This window comes from Thunnus thynnus, chromosome 20, assembly GCF_963924715.1.
Source record: "Thunnus thynnus chromosome 20, fThuThy2.1, whole genome shotgun sequence".
Classification (NCBI taxonomy): Eukaryota; Metazoa; Chordata; class Actinopteri; order Scombriformes; family Scombridae; genus Thunnus; species Thunnus thynnus.
Genome location: NC_089536.1, coordinates 28,174,403 through 28,193,388, shown reverse-complemented (window position 1 = coordinate 28,193,388; position 18,986 = coordinate 28,174,403). Strand labels below are relative to the sequence as shown.

The following is an 18,986-nucleotide window of genomic DNA, read 5'->3' as shown; positions in this document are numbered from 1 at the left end:
GCTTCACATTTGGTGTGAACACACCATTAGTTGTTCATCAATACTTGATAATACCGCGTTTGCAGATTCAACAGATGTGTCTTTGCTTGAAGTGACAATATTTGGTCTGTCTCACTTGATAAAACTGACCTTGGTCACTTACACACACTTCACATCAGCATATCATAGTAAAAGTCTATATAGCTTCCCAGTTCAACTAATTCCTCATGAGACTGAATTCTGGTTATTTCAAAACTATATTCATGGAACAAGCTTTTCTGTGTTTCAGCCATACACTCAGCACTTAGCAGTTATCATTCACTTGGGTTCTATTTACATTTTCAGTAGTAGTACAGGAAACTGTTGTTTAAGTAAAAATTGTATTAATGTTTTAAAAATATACGTATAATGTGTTTACATTGATTTTTTTTTGCACAACCACATACATGATAGTTGTACATGAACTCATATTTATGAGGGAACAAGAATTATAAGGATGGATAAATATAGGTTTGTAAAAGCTGATATAGACTTTTTTTGGAATGAAGGTTTTGAGAGTTAATATTTTCCAAAATAACTCAGTTTCTAAAATTCTGTCATTTCAGTATTTAACTACAAAAGCTGGTAAAAGCTGTAAGAGCTGTGTGGCATAAAAACTCTCAATTGGAACACAGGACTAACAAAAAAGATACATTAAAAATACCTTGCTTAAGTCCCTGGTTCTGTGGGTGTGTGCTGTCTGGAATTATGGGTGCCAGGCCCTCTGCAGGTTTGTCTGTGGCTTGAGCCAGGCTGGAAAGTCTGGTAGCACTTTCTAGCTGCCCCTCGAGGTGTCTGCATCGAGCCTTTAGCAGGGACACTTCCTGCTCCAGAGCCTGAGTGTAGTCTGGAACTAAACAATTAAAGGGTCAGTGTAGCTTGCCACAGTATATGTTTTTTTTCCCCACTGTAATCTGCTAGATGACTTCATCAACTATGTTTGTGCAAAAGAGTACTGTGCTCACCTGCTGGGCTGGATTTGGAGGAAATATCAGTGGACTGGGCTGGTGGTCCAGTGGCCATTTGAGTATCAGCTGCAGGGGTAACTGATATAGCAAGAGGGAATCCCGGATGCTGAACTGGCTGAGGAGAGGACGTCTGTGGCTTGGCTTGGGGATGGGGCAGGAGATGACAGAGACTTTCCATGTCTTTCCTCATCTGGGTAACCACGGCCCGCAAGATGCTGTTCTGCTCCTGCAGACAATGGATCTCTTCCAATGCCAGATAATCTACCTTTGGTCTAAGACCCTGTGGGTGGATAAACACAAACTCATCTGAGCAAAGTTTATTATATAGTTTTTACATCCTATCACTTATACTTTAATGCAAGTACTGCATTTCATTTATCAAAATCAGAATCATCTTTATTGGCGAAGTATGTTCACGGATACAAGGAATTTGACTCCAGTTTAGTGGCTCTCAATGTACTTACACACAACAAAACATTTTTCAGAAATATACACAAGGAATGACTATGTACAAGTGAAACTGTTTCTGTGAGCTGTAAACAGGATACCAATAGTGCAAAGGTGTGAAGAATGCACGGAGTGTTGAGATAAATGCTGAATGCTTTGAAAAAAAGTGAAAAGTCACTTTATGTACATATAGTAGGTGGTTATGTACAGTATATACAGCCTGTTTAAATATACAGTAATGAATGAAATGTATTGCATATTTTGTATTTTAAACTAAAATAAATGTGTCATTGGTAGGTCCAGTGGGTATTATAGTGTTACAGGGTTCTTGCACAGTGACTAAGTTAACTGTTCATAAGTGTGAAGGGGCGAAGGGGAAGAAACTGTTCCTGTGTCTGGTGGTTTTGGTGTACAGTGTTCTGTAGCGTCTACCAGAGGTGAGAAGTTGGAACAGGTTATATCCAGGGTGTGAGGGGTCTGTATTGATTTTCCCTGCCTGTTTCCTGATTCTGGAAGTTTACAGGTCCTGGATGGTGGGCACGTCAGCATCGATAATCTTTTCTGCAGACCTGACTGTCCATTGTAGTCTGTTCCTGTCCTGTTTAGTGGCTGACCTTTGAAGCAGTAGGGGACTTCACTGTTGAAGATCTGAGTGAAGATGGGGGCCAGCAGGTCAGCATAGACTTGTGATTGAATCACCCTAGACGTATGTTAACGTCAGGTGTTGACAGGGCCTGAAAGAGCTGACACATTCTCTTCACAGATCTTCAGTGCAAATGGGGAGTCAGGGGGGAGGGAGGTGATAGCAAAAGGTGCAGTTGGTTGTATGATGCCTGAGTTGGATCAGGTGAGGGCTATGAAAGTTGGCTGATCAAACGTGCAGTAAAATACATTTAGATCGTCAGTCGGTTGAATGTTTTCTACAGTGTGGGGGGAGGGTTTCCTGTAGCTGGTGATGTCCTGTAGGCCTCTCCACAATGCCACAGCTTTGTTAGCTGAAAACCTGTTTTAGCTCCTCTTTGCTTTTCTGATCCCATTTGCCAGTGTGTTTCTGGCCTGACTGTACAGGATCCTGTTCCCACTTCTGTAGGCCTTCTCCTTGGCCTAACAAATTTTGCTGTGAACCAGGAATTGTTATTATAGGTGCAGAAAGTTTTAGTGGGCATACACGTCCTCACAAACTGATGTACAATGTCACAGTGTCAGTAAGTTTGTCTATGTCTGTAGATGCAGCCTCAAAAACATTCCAATCAGTGCAGTCCTGTAGCTCCAGTTTTGACACATTGGTCCATCTCCTCACAGTTTTAAACACAGGTTTTGCAGCATCCCACTGCTGCACAGGGGACAGAGATATGTTTCCTTCAATACTGTAGGTTATAACAGTGTATTTTTGTCCCTGGTGGGACACTTGATATGCTGTCTGTATTTTGGAAGTTCATGGCTGAGATTTGCTCTGTTACAACCCCCAAGGATAATGAGAGGGGAGTCTGGATGTTTGCACTCCATGCTGGTTATCTGATCAGCCAGGTGTTGTAAGGCCTCACTGACACAGGCCTGAGGTAGGATGTAAACACCAACATGAATAAGAAGAAAAACTCCCTCTGTGAATAAAATGGTTTGCAGTTGATGAAGGTGGAGTTGTCTCTAGGTGAGGAGTGCGTATTTTACTTAACACTGTATTTGTACCTTCCTTTATGTAGAAGCAGATTCCACCTCCCCTCGTTTTCCGCTTTAACTCCTGCTCGGTGGAGTTGGAAGCCTGGCAGATACAGAATACTGTTAAGGATGGACTCATCGAACCAGGTTTCAGTGAAACACTGGGCAGCAGACGCTGAAAAGTCCCTGTTCATTCTGTTGATGAGCAGCAGTTCATTCATTTTGTTGGACAGAGCAGACATTTGCCAGATGTAATAATGGGAGCGGTGTTGGAATCCCTGCTGTCGCAGCTTAAGTGCTCCAGCGCGTTTCCTTCACCTGTGTCTCCTCCAAGTTGCTTCTCTGACTAAAAGCTCCGAAAAAGTTTCTGCTTGTGTGAAGATCGGTGAAAAAGTTTGTGGAGTGAACTGTCAAATATTCAAAAGTTCTTCCCTGATGAATGTAATAAGAAAGCGAGCAGTACTACACAAATAAACAAAAGCAGAAAAAGTACCAGAGATCGCAACACCAAGGCAGCCATCTTGTGGCCCCATCTTGATGACAAATATTAGGGGATATTTACCAAAGAGTCACTAAACAGTCAAACTGCATTTGTCCTTATTTATTAAAGGACTGCACTGAGGCAGGTATAAAATCTATGGCACTCTTTTATGGCACACACACAGAGGGAGAGAGACTATAGCAGGGAGAAAGAGAGAAAGTGTGAGAGAGAGAAACATGATGCATTATGTAGTAGTAGTTCTTTTACTTCACTGTTCAGCACCACAACCAGTTTTGCCAGATACAACTGATGGTTTTCATTTCAAAAACTTCAAAAACCGCAGAAATGCACACAAAACTGCCCAAAATATTTGATCAATATTTAGATAAGCATTTTAACTGCCATGATTACTTACTGTACCATACTTTAAAACAATGCACACCGGCAGCTGAAGCATACATAAGAAATTTCTATAGGGACAAACAGCAGCATCAAACCACCAAAGCAAAAACCCTGACTGCTTTCACTTCATAAGCCTTATTTATTTCTAGTTTTGTTCAGCTCTGCCTTAAAGTAGAGTGAAGCACTCTTGGCGGTTGGCAAACAGCTTTTAGGTGCATTACCACCACCTTCTGGACTGGAGTGTTGCCCTCCATATACATAAATGACGTCATTAAATGGTTTTGCTGTTAGTTAGCTTTAGCCTCGGCTAACCTCATGGTAAAATGAAAATATCCTCCACACACTCATTTATATATGGCTGCTGTCTCTTTGCAACTCAATCTCATTTCAGCCAATGACATTATGCTTTAAAGGTTCAACATGTAGAATTGTGAAGCAATTTACATGTATTAATCATTTTTTTATTATCAATGAGTGAATGGGTAGTAATGTAACAAAAAAAATGAGACCTTCCCTGACTTTCTTGGTTGTCTGTGACAGCCTCTGGACTGATTTCTATGTGAAGGCCCCGGGCTAGGTTTTTCTGCGAAAATCAAATGGAAATGAAGTTTTTGTGCACTCCCAGGTGCCTTGCCTCTCTCCTGCTAACGTTGACAAATGACCAGCATAAAGACACAAATCACAACAAAAATGGTGCTATCCAAATAGAAACACTCTGCAGATATTAGCTGTCTAGCTAATAAGACAGTAAGCTGCCTCCATCATCCACTAAACATTTCACCACAAAAGACCCCCGCAATGACAAACCCCCTACTCCCAAACACACACATCTAAAACATTATTTCCTCAACAAAGGAGCTTTTGTTTTTCCTGTTGGTAATTCAAAGGTCGTAATAAGCACACATTTCACAACAAAACCGCAGTGCGTTGCCCCCCAACCATAGCGCGTTGCTCCCCGGCCACAGCGTGTTGCTCCCTGGCCACAGCTCACTGAGCCCACCAGTGTTTAGTAAACACGGTTGGTATAAAAAGTTGGCGGTTTGCAGGTTGGGTCAGGTTTGGGTGGTTGATTAATGCATATTTGTGCGAGTTGGGCGGCAGAGATTTGGTTTTCGCTGGCCAGCAGCCACAGCACAGCAAGAGCCTCTGTGTGTGTGTTTGTGTGTGAGTGAGTGAGCGAGCAAGTAGACATACATACGGGGGGAGGGTGAGTGACTGGGAGTGAGAGACACTTTGCTGAAACAAGTGCAAAACACAATGCTGGATATTTTTTAAGTAATTATGAGAAGTGTAAGTGAGGAAAAAGACATCACCTGCAATAGTCTTGCGCCGTGAGCACCAGGATGTTGACTAAAGCTCATTTAATGGCCGCAGGTGTCACTAATGAGAAGGAATTTCTGATTCCTACATATAGGACCTTTAATTTTATTTAGGAGATTTTGGATAACTGTGTGTAACTGACGAGATGTTGCTATTTGTTTGGGTGCCATGGTTAATGTTGCTTGAAAAGATTCTACCTCCAGCCAAAATGCATCAATGGTCAGGTGAGGAGAGAAATCTGCTGAGGCCACATTTCTCCACTGAGTCTCAAGTGAATCTTGTGAGCCTGAATATAATTCCTTAGGCAACTGGTGACCTGTTGGACACAACAGAAGTGGGACACAGGAGCTCCAGCTTCCATAGCAACTCCATGGATGCAAGCAAATGCATTTGGACAAGGAGTTCTTTCAAGAGTTCCATGCAGCATGTTTAGACTGCTTGCTTTTTCTCAGGTGACAGAGCGCTTGCCTTCAACTTCTGACTGAATGTGAAGTCAGTATCTATGGGTGAGAGGTATATACTTGTAGGCACAAGGGATGTATTTGGTCAGCATGCCTGTCACTTGGCCACTGGGAGTGGTGATTGTTTCTGTGTGGAGGTGTGTGTGGGTGTGTCTATGTGTCATCATGTTTTTTTTATCATCGGGTCAAATAAACACCCTTAAACGCAGTTACAGACTCATGCTTTTTGTTTGGACACAGCGTATCGGACAGATCTCCCTACATTATGCTCTCAACAGCCAATGGTAATGTTTTGATTTTCGATGGTCGCAGCTTCATTGTCAACAGAAAAGGCTATGGATCTCACACGTGTAGCCAGCTATCTTCTGATGCTTTGCTTGACTTGTGCACTTTAAACATTTGACCACTCAGCCACTTTGGAAGCGGACTGTGAATAAATTTTGTGAATGAATGAATGGACGAAGTGCAGCGTACAGCAACTACGGAATGTGTAACTTTGTTCATACTGTGAATTTCATCTTGCTTGGATTTTGGACAGTTTGAATATGATTTCCGCTGCATATATTGGATGGATATGGATGCTGTGGTTGCTTTTTTTTTTTGATGCATTTACTGCTGTCACTCAAGTCGGAAATTGACCTGTGTGAATGATTTATGTGGAATTGGATTGTGACGTATGCTCTCTGATGTTTTATTGGAAGCACGCTGCTGCTGGTTGATGTCAGTATGAGCGGATCAAATGCTGATTCAATTGTAAATGATGGAAATGTCAAAAGAAAAGTCATTCTCGCTGAAAAGGGCTTGGCGTGTAAAATTGAGAGGCTTCAGAAAGAATGCCAATCCATAGTGAATAAAATTAAAGGTGTCATCGTCGCATTGAAAAAGCTGATGGAAAATGACGGCAATGCTTCACAAGTGCATAATCAGCTGGAGGTTTTGATGCAATTGCGGGAGGACGCAATGGTACTGCACAAGTCAATGATGCCTTTAATACCTCAGGGGGAGCAGCAGAAACAAAACGAGTGGATCACAAGTGTCAACAAATATAATCAAGGGTTTATTGTGGATGTGAAACAATGGCTATCTGAAAATGACAGGCTGGTCTCAAGACAGGAAAACTTGGAGTGACTGCCTAACAAGGATTTTGAAACTCTTCCAAGCCTGCTATTGGATGAGCTACATCTTCATAATAAACTTCCCTCAGATGAGGAACAGAATGCCTTACCTGGAACAACACAGGATGAAATTAAGCCAAGTGACAGCATGTCAAATATCAGCAGCAAAAGGCATGGTTCAAAATCTCTAACTTCAAGTACCAGGATTTCAAGTAGTTCTACTTCCTCTGCCTGTGTTGAAGCAGAAGCTGACATGGCTTCTCTTCTTGCTTGTCAAAGATTATGTAAAGAAAAACATGATCTGGAGCAACAGGAGGAGGAAATAAGAAAAAGGAAGGAGCGATTGAGCTTGAAGTGGAGATAGCCGCATCAAAGGCTAAGGTGGATGTCCTAAGAGCCTCAAGTAGTGTGAAAAGTGGCATATCTAATAAATCTGATGGTATGCAATCCTATATGAAGAGAGGAGTCAGCACTGTTCTTAATACTGATGCTGATTCATTTGTGCTTTATGGCCAAGGAGATCATGAGAATCCTGTCTCAGTCAAAAGTGTTAGTCTTGTTTGACTAAGCTAAAGGAAAGGAAACAAACTGTGGATGTTAAGTCTCAAATACACCAGCAGAGACTGACCAAGCTCGAGGTGGCTTATAATGTGCAGCCAAATGTCTCAATATCTCAGTTGGTTGGTGCACAGGCTCCTATAACGGTCACAGGTGATGGTAACAATTTGGTATCCATAATGGCAAGGCAAAACAAAATAACTGCTATGCTGGTGCAGCAACAAAGTCTCTCATCTTTGCCAAATCCAGAGATTCAAGTGTTTGATGGAGATCCTCTACTGTATCATGCTTTTATGAGAGCCTTTGAGCACAATGTGGAAGAGAAGACAGGTGATGCAAGAGACTGCCTGCAATTTTGGCACAATACACCAGGGGTCAGCCACGAGAACTGGTGAGAAGCTGTCAACAAATGGCTACAGACAGAGGATATTATGAGGCAAAGGCTTTGTTGGAAGAACATTTTGGAAATGAACAAAAGATCGCATCAGCTTATTTGGACGAAGCCCTCTCATGGCCAATGGTTAAAGCAGAGGATCTCAAAGCTCTCCAAGCTTATGGTCTCTTTTTAAGAGGATGTTGTGATGCAATGGATGAGATACAGTACATGTCTGAACTAAACATGCCTGCAAATATGCTGACAATAATAAGCATAAGCATCAGGCAGCTGCAGCTGATACCGACTCAGCAGTGGACGTGCTCTGGTTGTGGTACAGACTAGTGGTCTAACTGGGGCTGGTGAGCAGGACTGTAAACTCTCCATCGTTCCAGTCAAGGTCCAGTCTGAAAAGGGCCATAAAATTGTGGAGACTCGTGCCTTTTTGGACCAGGGGAGTTCGGCCTCGTTCTGTACTACCAGTCTGATGAATCGGCTGGGTATCTCAGGAAGAGGAACCAGGATCCTATTACACACTATGGGCCAGGAGTTGTACGAAGTTGCATTGTACCAGATTTGGAGATAGCTGGCCTGGGCAGTGGTCTTTACTTGCCAGATGTTTTTACACAGCAGAAGATGCCTGTGAGCAAGACAAATATACCACAACAGCAAGATGTGATCAGATGGCCATACTTGCATGAAGTATATCTTCCTGAGATTGACTCAGATGTTGAACTTTTGATTGGCTTGAATGTACCTAAAGTTCTGGAACCCACAAAGGTGATTCCAAATGAGGATGGAGGGCCATATGCAATTCAGACTATTTTAGGATGGACTGTTAATGAGCCGCTGGGTACTGGTGGAGCTGACTGTGAACAACTTAACATCACTGCTAGTCGTATCTCAGTTGTGAGATTAGACGAATTGTGGCAGCAGCAGTTTCAACTGGACTTCCCAGAATGCAGGCAAGATGAACAGCTGGGTCCATCAAGGGAAGATCATCAGTTTATGAAGATGGTTGAAAGCTCTGTTAAGCTGGTGGATGGCCATTATTGCATTGCCTTACCTCTAAAGAAAAGAGATGTGTGCATGCCTGATAATCACAAGCTAGCAGAGCAACATGTCCTGAGTCTAAAAAGGAGGTTTCAGAAAGATGACTTATTTCATGCAGACTATGCTGCCTTCATGCGCAACGTCATTTCCTGTGGTTATGCTGAAAAGGTGCCTGCCAGAGATCTGGCATATAGCCACGGCAACGTACGGTATATACCACACCATGGTGTATACCATCCAACAAAGGGGAAGATCAGAGTGATGTTTGACTGTGCTGCATCATTCCAAGGCACTTCGTTGAATGCACAAGTGCTGCAAGGACCTGATCTCACCAGCTCATTGATCAGAGTCATAACCAGATTCAGGAGGGAACAGTTCAAGATCAACCTTTGACTTGTAGAGGGATCCTGTCTATGAGTGCTGGTGCCAGTGGTGCTAAAAGCCAAACATCTTGCAAGATCTGTGCAGGAAAGGCCTTGGGTGGGATGACACCACACCTGCATCCATTGCAATGGAGTGGACAAAGTGGATACAGGAGCTCCACCTACTGGAAGATTTCAAGGTCAGCATATGTTTTAAGCCTGTGGATTTTGGAACTGTGGCTTCTGCCCAATAACACCATTTTGCAGATGCAAGTGAGGTTGGTTATGGGACAGTCACCTACTTGCTGTTGTACAACACAAATGCACAGCCACGCAGTGTCCTTATCATGGGAAAGGCAAGGGTGGCTCCCTTAAAGCCAATTACCATTCCTTGACTAGACCTAACAGCAGCAGTAGTTGCATCACGCATGGACAGATTGTGGAGGAAGGAATTGCAGATGCAGCTGCTTGACTCTGTGTTTTGGACTGACAGCACCTCTGTGCTGAAATACATCAAAAATGAGACCTCAAGATTCCAATCATTTGTGGCCAACAGGGTCTCCGTAATCCTAGAAACATCTCATGCAGCTCCGTGGAGATATGTGAGCACCTTATGCAACCCTGCAGATCTTGCTTCCAGGGGACTTGGAGTTGAATCATTCCTCAAGGATGCAAAATGGATATCTGGCCCACAATTTCCGATGTTGCCAGAGGAGCAATGGCCTACAAATCCAGATGGTTTGAAATTAATACCAGAACACGATGATCCTGAGGTCAAAACAAGCATCTTGACTCATGCTGTTTGTGCCAGAGAGTGACTCAGTGTCTCAGTTGATCAATCATACCTCATCCTGGAACCATCTGAAAAGGGTGATGTGTTGGATCTTACGATTCAAGAACAGACTCCTAAGGTCTCTGGAGGAAGAGGAAAGAGGTCAATTCATCGCTGGCTCACTCAAGTGCAGATGAGAGAAAACTGAAGCATATTCTGAGGAAAGAGCTGCAGAGTGTCAAGGATTTATTCCACGTTTCTCTCACTGTGGAGGAGCTAAAGGAGGCTGAGCTGGAAATCATCAGAACCTGTCAAAGGAAAAGATCCCCAGAGGAGTTTTCTAGCCTGCAAAAGGGACAGAATGTGAGACAGACAAGCCGCATATACAAGCTCAATCCAGTGCTTGATGATGGTGTTCTGAGAGTCGGCGGACAGTTTAGTCGGGTAGCCATGCCTGAGGAGTCAAAGCATCCAGCTATATTGACCTAAGATCTACATATCTCTGACATTATCTTAAGACAAGTGCTCAAAGAAGTCGGCCACAGTGGTAGAGCCCACATATTGGTGAGGCTACGCCAGAGGTATTGGATTACTGGTGCCAGTATGGCTATAAGAAAGATTTTGGCAAAATGTGTCATGTGCCAACGGGTTTGAGGAGTTCCTGGCAGCCAACAGATGGCAGATTTGCCACGCAACAAGATATCTCCAGATGAACCACCTTTCACCTCAGTGGGAGTGGATTATTTTGGTCCCTTTGATGTAAAATGTGAAAAGGTATGGAGTTCTATGCACCTACTTAGCTTTAAGAGCTTTGCATATCAAAGTAGCAGCATCAATTGATACCGATTCCTTCATCAATGCCTTACGTTGCTTTATAGCAAGACAAGGACAAGTCAAAGAACTCTGCTCAGACAATGGTACAAACTTTGTTAGTGCTGATCAAGAGTTGAAAAGATCTATTGAACAATGGAATCATTCTCAGATCCATGAGGAACTCCTACTGAGAGGTATTAAATAGACATTTAATCCTCCAACTGGCTCCCATCATGGAGGAGCATGGGAGAGACTAATCCGCTCAATTAGGAAGGTCCTCAACTCCACTTTAAGGGTACAAACTCTCCATGAGGAAAGTCTCCACACAGTCCTCTGTGAAGTTGAAGCTATTCTTAACAGCAGACCAATAACAAAGGCATCCACAGATCCAGACAATCTAGAGGCTCTGACTCCCAACCACCTTCTGCTTCTCAAAGGTCAGCCATCTTTGCCATTTGGTCTCTCTGAAAAGCAGGACTTGTATGCTGTCCACTACTGAAAATAGTCTCTTCCCCATTCAAATGCAACAGTTTAATCCACTCCTCTTCAGAGCACATTTCTCCTAAGAAAGCAAAGTCCTCCTCTACTTTACTCTCTATCTGTGCTTCTGTAATGTCATGGACTCTGCCACTTGACCTGCGTTTCTTTGAAAAGTGTCCCTTTTTGTGACATCTCCTACACACTGCATCATTAACATGGCAGTCTTTCCAGACATCCAGATGACTCTTTGTCTGTTGTATCTTTCACTGCCTTCAGCCACTTGTTCTTTTTCTGTATAGCCTCAACATGTCCTGTTGTCTGCGCTGTCCCTCATAGCACTGGCTGCTGCTCTTTCACTGCGGCACTCTGTCTCACCCTCATCATGGCTTTTTTTAATGTCAAGTCAGCATCCAACTGTAAGCCTTCTGATAGTTTAGCATCTCGTATGCCGACCTTATTAACTGCTCTCTCAGGGCTCTGAATTCACAATGTTAAGCTAGTGTGTGCACAGCTGTTATAAACGACTCTACACTCTCACCTGGCTCTTGGTTCCTTCGGTTGAAGTGTGCTCTTTCAAAGATAATCTTCTGCCTGCTAACACAGTGTGCAGTAAAGGCCTCTGTGACTGCGTTGTATGACTTTTTCTGTTCTTCTGTCAGGGGCAATACATTTAAGATATCTTCAGTGTCATCACCAGCTGCATACATGAAAGTATTCACCTTAAATTCCTCTGATTGCTTGTCCAAGCCTGTCACTATTCTGTAGCGTTAGAAGCACTTTATCCATCTCAGCCATTCATTAGCATTGAAGAAGTCAAACTTGCCTGGTGGCGCTAACTGTAGCTCCGTTGCTCCTCCATCCATATTTCCTTCCATTTTCTGTTGTTAATGAGGCTTAATTCATCTATACTTGTTTTCTGCTTTTCCTTTTTTTTTTCTTCTGACACTATGTTACGTTAACTACAGGGTCATGCCATGGTTAACAATGAAGAGATGGGACATCGAGCTTATGATGCAGAAATGTTGTTTTTCAGTGGACTAAGGACACCCGTGAATGGTTTGGCAAACAGTATACTGGAGCAAGATACTGAAAATAGTGCCCCCTTTTCTATTCATTCAATCGAGAATCGGTTTTGAATTGACAATCAATTCTGAATCGAATCGGCACCCAAGTACCATGACAGTATCAAACTGGGAGATAAGCATATTATCCCAGGCCTACAAAATCAACACTGTCATTTGTCACAACTTTTATTTTTCATTTTTTTGTTCCATCTTAGTACAAAATTTAAATCCCTATGGACACTTTTGTCTGTCAAATCATGATTTTTTCACTTAAGTGCATGACACTCTAAAAATACACACACAAACTGTGAATGCTGCACCACACATGTTCTCAACCTTTGCTACCTTTGTCTCAAAGAAATCCAAGGAAAACCCTGCTGACGATACCATAAAAGCCTTATCTGTGGGCAGGCACTGTATCTTGTGCTTTTTGGTTTCAGCCTGGTCTCTCAAATCCTTCAAGTGGACAAGTATGTCCATGTTGCAGAATTTGCAGTGATCTTTGCCATCATCCACTTAAGACAGCATTATGCATGGCTTCATTTCCGAATCACTCTCCCACTCCTTTCTGTAAGTGTTTTTAAATGTTATCCACTTCGGCATCTTAACTACAACTTCATGCTGCTATCTGCCGGTGCACTTGCTAAAAAAAAACACAAGAAGAGCTCGTCAAAGCCAGCAATTAGCAACCAGTGACTCTGCAGTGGGCGTGGCTATCTAGTAATGTCATGATGACTGACTGGATGGAGCACATGCACACTATAAAGTGTATGTTTTGTTCACATGCCCAAACCAATTTTGACTCACACAATCAAGATGCCACCACTTCTGAGTCATGTGGAGGGTGACAGTTTAGTGGAAAGAATAACTACTTAAGTTTTTAAAGGTGTGGAAGTCTCTTTCAACAAAAAGATTGACCCTATTCCTATGAAACTAGAGGCTTGCTCATCCAAAATAGCCACACTTGATACATGGATTATCGAAGGAGTGAGCCGCATCTCAGACTCCAAGGACACCTCAAACAGGGAGAACAGGGGATGATAGTGTAATATATGCATCATCGGGCTACCTGAAGGCAGTAAGGGCAGTTGCCCTATACCTTTTTTTGAAACCTGGCTGCTGGAGCCAAACTTAACTGCAACTTAAGTTTAGAGGAGGAGCTATTAAGTGTTAAGTTGTTGTTTGTTAAGTTGTTTATACATATGCGCCAAACAGCAGTGTGGAGTATCCGGCCTTCTTTGAGTCACTGGGTGGGGCCCTGGAGGGGGCGCGGCCCAGCCAGAGTTCTGGTGGGGGACTTCAACGCTCATGTGGGCAATGAGTGGTGCACTGTTGCTGGACTTCTGTGCTAGCCATGGATTGGCCATAACAAACACGATGTTCGAGCATAAGGTTGCTCAGGTGTACCTGGTACCGGAGCACCTCAGGTCAAAAATCAATAATCGGCTTTGTAGTTGTGTCATCAGATCTGTGGCTGTCAAATCACTCTACAAGTGATGAAAAAAAATTCTAACTGGACAGTGCCCTTCATGTGAAGGCTTAAGTAGTTTTAAAGGTTAAGGCAAACAACTTGTGTCATTCTTTCATAACAGTATATTTGTTTCAAAAATTCTGGTTTTACGTCTTACAGATATGCCTCATATTGTCAGTTTACGTGGTGGATGCATGGCTGGCTAGGAAGAGGAATCCGCAGAGTCATTACATCATGTGCAGTTAACAAAATAAGAAATGTCTACTCTGAACCAGGTGGAATCTATACAGGGTTTGAAGATGTAGATATTGATCATACCGAAGTAGATGAAGCATGGAGAGATTTTAATGATATTTAAACTCTATAATTCATATTTGATTGTATTTCATCAGGAGCATGAGTTATGCGCAGCTCAACAAAATAGTTTATTGTAAGGTTTAGAAGTTAATTCATATATTTGACTTAACTTACTAAAATATATTTCCAATGCTTACACAGTTAACTAAATATTTATGTTTACACAGTTTTCATTTACATATTTACATATCGAAATATTTACATCAGCATCTTTTAAACAGTAATAATAATCTCCTGGATCTACCTCTGTGGTTTTCCTTACATTTACCTCTGTCTAATTCCTTCTAGCATCTGATTGGTTAGTTCAGCCACATGTAAGTTAGAAACAAGGAGGTTTTGTTATTGTGAAGCTGATGAAGTGTGGTGAACATTAAAGTGCTGCTTAATCTGTCTCAATCCTGCTGATTCTTCTCATTAAGAGTGATCCAAAAGCTACACATCTAACTCTCACATTAGAGTATAATATAAAAATGTAATTGGCTTCAATTAATTTGTTTTTACAAAATGTACCCCAATTTGAAAAATATATAGATATGTGCCATTTATGAAATATTAAGTGTCCTTGAAAACACTAACCTCTTGACTAGAATTTAAAATGAAAGTTAATGTGGATTTAAACAATACTGGTGTGTATATTGTGTTTGTAATGATGCAATTCCTTGAAATGTGAAAACTGCTGTGTTTGAAAAATGATCTGTGATCTGGATAGTCTTTCTTGTGGAACCATGATATGTGTTCACTCTCATGTGGGTTCATTCTCATGTCCATGCCCCGGTTTGAACTTTGCTCCATGAGATTTTGAACTTGGGCTCACCAACACTCCCCATCTTGAAAAACAGTCCTTTCAAAAACAGAAATATGAAAAATAGGTTAAAAATAGATTAAGGTGACAGGAAGTTTGATGTACAATATCCAGTGACACATAGGGTGCTTTTCATTGCTTCCCTCACTTGTGTCTCCACCTTCCATCATACCTTCAGGACTATGAGGTCAGTTACTCTATAAGGCACCGCCTTCCTGTTGATGAGAGGCCAGACAGACTACTTCCTCTGATCTTCTCAGATGTATTTGTAGCATGAGAGAGGAGAATGACCAACTGTGACAACAGGTTCCACGTCTTACAGATATGATCGCTCCTATACCAGCTGCACATTATGTCACATCATGGCCGAGACGGCATGAGGATGGGACTCCACACCTGCACCCACTAGTAAGCCGATGCTGCTTAGTGGTCATCAGGTCCCACGTCAGCGTGAAAGTGCCCCACAGGTGTCATCCAGTGATGAGTCTCTATACCCACAAGGCAGCCAATGTGACCTGATCAAGGAGCTAAATGACAGTCTAAAGAGAGCAAGATTGCCCAGTCAGCATGCAATACATTCACCAGCAACGTCAGGTGAGTCATCCCCTTGCTACAAAGACTTCCTTCCGCAAACACCAGAGGGTAGAGACTCCTTTCCACCTCAAGGCTCAAGTGCAGTGGAACAGTCACAGCTGCATCGCCAAGAAGGCAAGGATTGCCCTCTACCAAGCACTGTTCACCATCAGCCTGTCGACAGCCTGTCCCCTGACATGGTGCTACAATTAGGCAGCACTGATGGCAGGTATTGTCTCTGGCCTGATGATGCCTATTGTCGCCATGATGAACATGATCTCAACCTGCATGATTACAGATATCACTCTCAGTATAGGGTCAGCCTGACGACGGCTACCCACCTCCATATGGCGCCTGATGACAGGGTCTGCCCTCTGTCCGATGAGGCTTACGGTCACCATAGCGACAGCCACAGGCAGCCTGCTGCATCTTATTGACAGCATAGTCTGAGAACCCATCCTGATCATTGCAACTATTGGCCAGATGACAGACTTCATCCTCCTGATCATAGAAGCCGCCTTGAGGATCGCTATCGTCCTGCTTATAGCAATGGCTACTATTATGGTCAAGATGATCAGTACAGGCAGATGGATGACTGTTCCCCAGATGATCTCCGCTGCTATCCACATGATCACCTGCAGCCAGCTGAGCAGCCTCAGGCTCCACCCCCATTTGGCAGACACTCACCGGTAGAGACCAACTGTGGACCTAAGCCAATGATCCCCGATTTCATGCATGAGGACCCATGTGAGTTTGCTACATCGAAGCTTGCGTTGGACAACATACTCCTAACTGATGCCCCAGAGTGCTTCAAGTTTCAGATATTGACGGATCACCTGAAGTGTGATGAAGCACTGCTCATTGCCGATTCATATAGTAACGGCCTATTCCCATTCAGTGACAACATGAGAGCATTCGCTAAGATGCACCGTCTATCTCAACATCTGGCCTTGAAGCGGATCTCCAATCTGATGGATGGACCCAATATCAAGAATGGTGACATCAGAGCCTTAAACATCTGCCCTCCAAGTCTGTGCACTAGAGGGGATGTTGCACCAGTTGGGAGGCCAGGGTTGGACAGAGTTGAGGTGTGGTTCACACGTATCTCGCCTCTTAGTTAAGCTGCCACACGACCCAAGAGCCAACTTCCAGAGATTTGTGAATCCCATCATCACTCACTGCTTGAGCAATCGCCACACAAAGACCGGCACACTGAGTACAAGTCTGAGAAGACCACTACTATTCTCCATGGTAGTGAGCAGAAGGACAGGTCAGACAAAGCTATGACTGCATCTGCAGGGGAGGCAACACGGAAGAAGCCAAAGAAGTACTGTCTCTTCTGCGAGACTTTGCAGCACTACCTAAATCATTGCAGCAACTTCAAACTCTTGTCAAAGGAGCAAGAGACGAAGTGGATGAAGGCAAATAAGAGGTGCTGGAGGTGTGGCTGTGAACACCAAGCGGCATAGTGTACCCTCAAGGCCAAGTGCAAAGAGTGTGAAAGAAAGCACCTTGAGGTTCTTCATGAGGTCAATACAAGCCAAAATGCTGCAGTATCTCGTAAGCCCAGAGTGACTTAAGATAGCACTTTCTTGGTAAGTTCCATCTCAGAGATGCTGTACCTAGATCGGCCAACAAGCAGCAGTCAGGTGCTACTCAAGTTGAGTCATGTCATTCTTCAGCGTGATCACAAGGTACTTGAGACCTACTCTATATTGAATGATGGTTCTGAGTGCACCATACTCATACAAGTAGCTGCTGATTGTTTGGGTCTTCACGGGGAAGCTGAAGACCTGGCACTCTGCACTGTCTGGCGAGAGGTTGCACCATCCTTGGCGCCACAGCGTTGCTTTCTGTAGCTTCTACATCACAGCCTGGCAATTCCTTCCAGATCCACAGAACTTTCACTGCAAAGGAACTCGGCCTTGCCCGCCATACGTACCCAGCGAAAGCTCTGCAGGAGAGAAACCGTCATCTCAAGGACCTACCACTGCTGACCATCATGGATGTACAGCCATTGTTGCCCATCGGGTCAGATTACCCATATCTCATCAATCCAGTGGAGCCTGTACACCTGGGCCCCCCCTGTGGACCTGCAGCCATGCACACCAGACTTGGGTGGACTCTACAAGGGCCATCAAGATTCCTGCATCACTGGCTAACTCCGCAGCAGTGCCTTTTCACCTCCTCTACCACTCCAAAATCTGAGCTTTTCAGCCACGTGGAGAGACTGTGGCAGTTGGATACCCTGTTGTATGATACCCTGTCGTGAGCGGCTCATCACCAGGTCAAAGCGAGACGTGGAGGCAGTCTGGAGAGATCCAGGAGAAGATGCCCATCTGTCAATAGAATGCTGTTTCTATGTTGACAACTGTTTGCAGAGCCTCCCCTGCAAAGCGCAAGCTAAGAAGTTGGTGGACCGACTGCAATCCCTCCTCAGGGAGGGTGGATTTGAACTGCGGCAATGGGCCAGAAATGCTCTCACAGTCATTGCCCACCTACCAAGAGAGTCTCAGTTGGAGATCAGTGTACTCTGGTTCACCCAGGAGATGGCTGACCCTCAAGAGCACACGCTTGGACTTGTATGGCAGTGCAAGTCTGATACGCTGCAATACAAACACCATCAGAGAGGAAATTCAGAACGTACTATTCGCAACATTTATCTATCTATCGATTGCTTGCTCAGCAGTATGACCCTCTCGGGTTCATCATCCCATACACCACGAGAGCCAAGGTTATTGTGCAACATCTCTAAAACAAGAGAAGAGGATGGGACGATCCCACCCTACCAGAAGACCTGTAGCTTATCTTTGCTAGCTTTATGCCCTCCTTCCGTTAATGCTTTCAGCACTGCTAATGAGTCTTCTTCACACTGCAGATGAGTACATCATCTACATATTGTATCAGTGTACAATGACTAGGTACCACAAATATTGAAGCAACACTCTGTTGAACGCTGATGGACTTTCACAATAGCCTAGAGGCATTCTTGTATAGACGTATTGCTCGTCTTGATGTGTGAAAACAAACAGATACTGTGAGTCAGGGTGCAATGTGACACTGAAAAACACTGAACACAAATCAATGACTGTATACTTTGTGCCTGGTGGAATATTTGACAACAATGTGTGCAGGTCAGGCACAATAGACATTTCTGCATTAAACACAGCGTTAACAATCCTCAGATCATGCATTAGTCGTGACTAAAGCATCTGTTGTTTTTGTCAGTTCTTGCTGAGGTTAATAAATGCTGTTATATATTTAAAGAGAAGTCTGTGATTATTGTGTTTACTTATTGTGATAAGAGGCTGGTTAAGAGAGTCAGAGCTCAGACTCAAACCTTCTATGTTCACCTGTGGACGCTGATATCCCTCAGATATTCCTCACTGATATCTCTGCCCTGTTATTATTAATTCATATTAATACTTATTATTAATTTT

At 43.4% G+C, this 18,986-nt stretch overlaps 1 protein-coding gene across 4 annotated transcripts in view; it reads right to left on the bottom strand.

The window, feature by feature from the left end:
- The window catches only part of ccdc57 (coiled-coil domain containing 57), a 120,144-nt gene that overhangs the window by 43,966 nt on the left and 57,192 nt on the right, over positions 1 to 18,986 (bottom strand). For all 4 annotated transcript variants that reach the window (XM_067576133.1, XM_067576131.1, XM_067576132.1 and 1 more), the window contains 2 exons: positions 984 to 1,266; positions 683 to 871 (listed from right to left, as the gene is read on the bottom strand). In XM_067576133.1, coding sequence (XP_067432234.1) covers positions 683 to 871; positions 984 to 1,266 — 472 coding nt within the window. The remainder of the gene's footprint in view (positions 1 to 682; positions 872 to 983; positions 1,267 to 18,986) is intronic.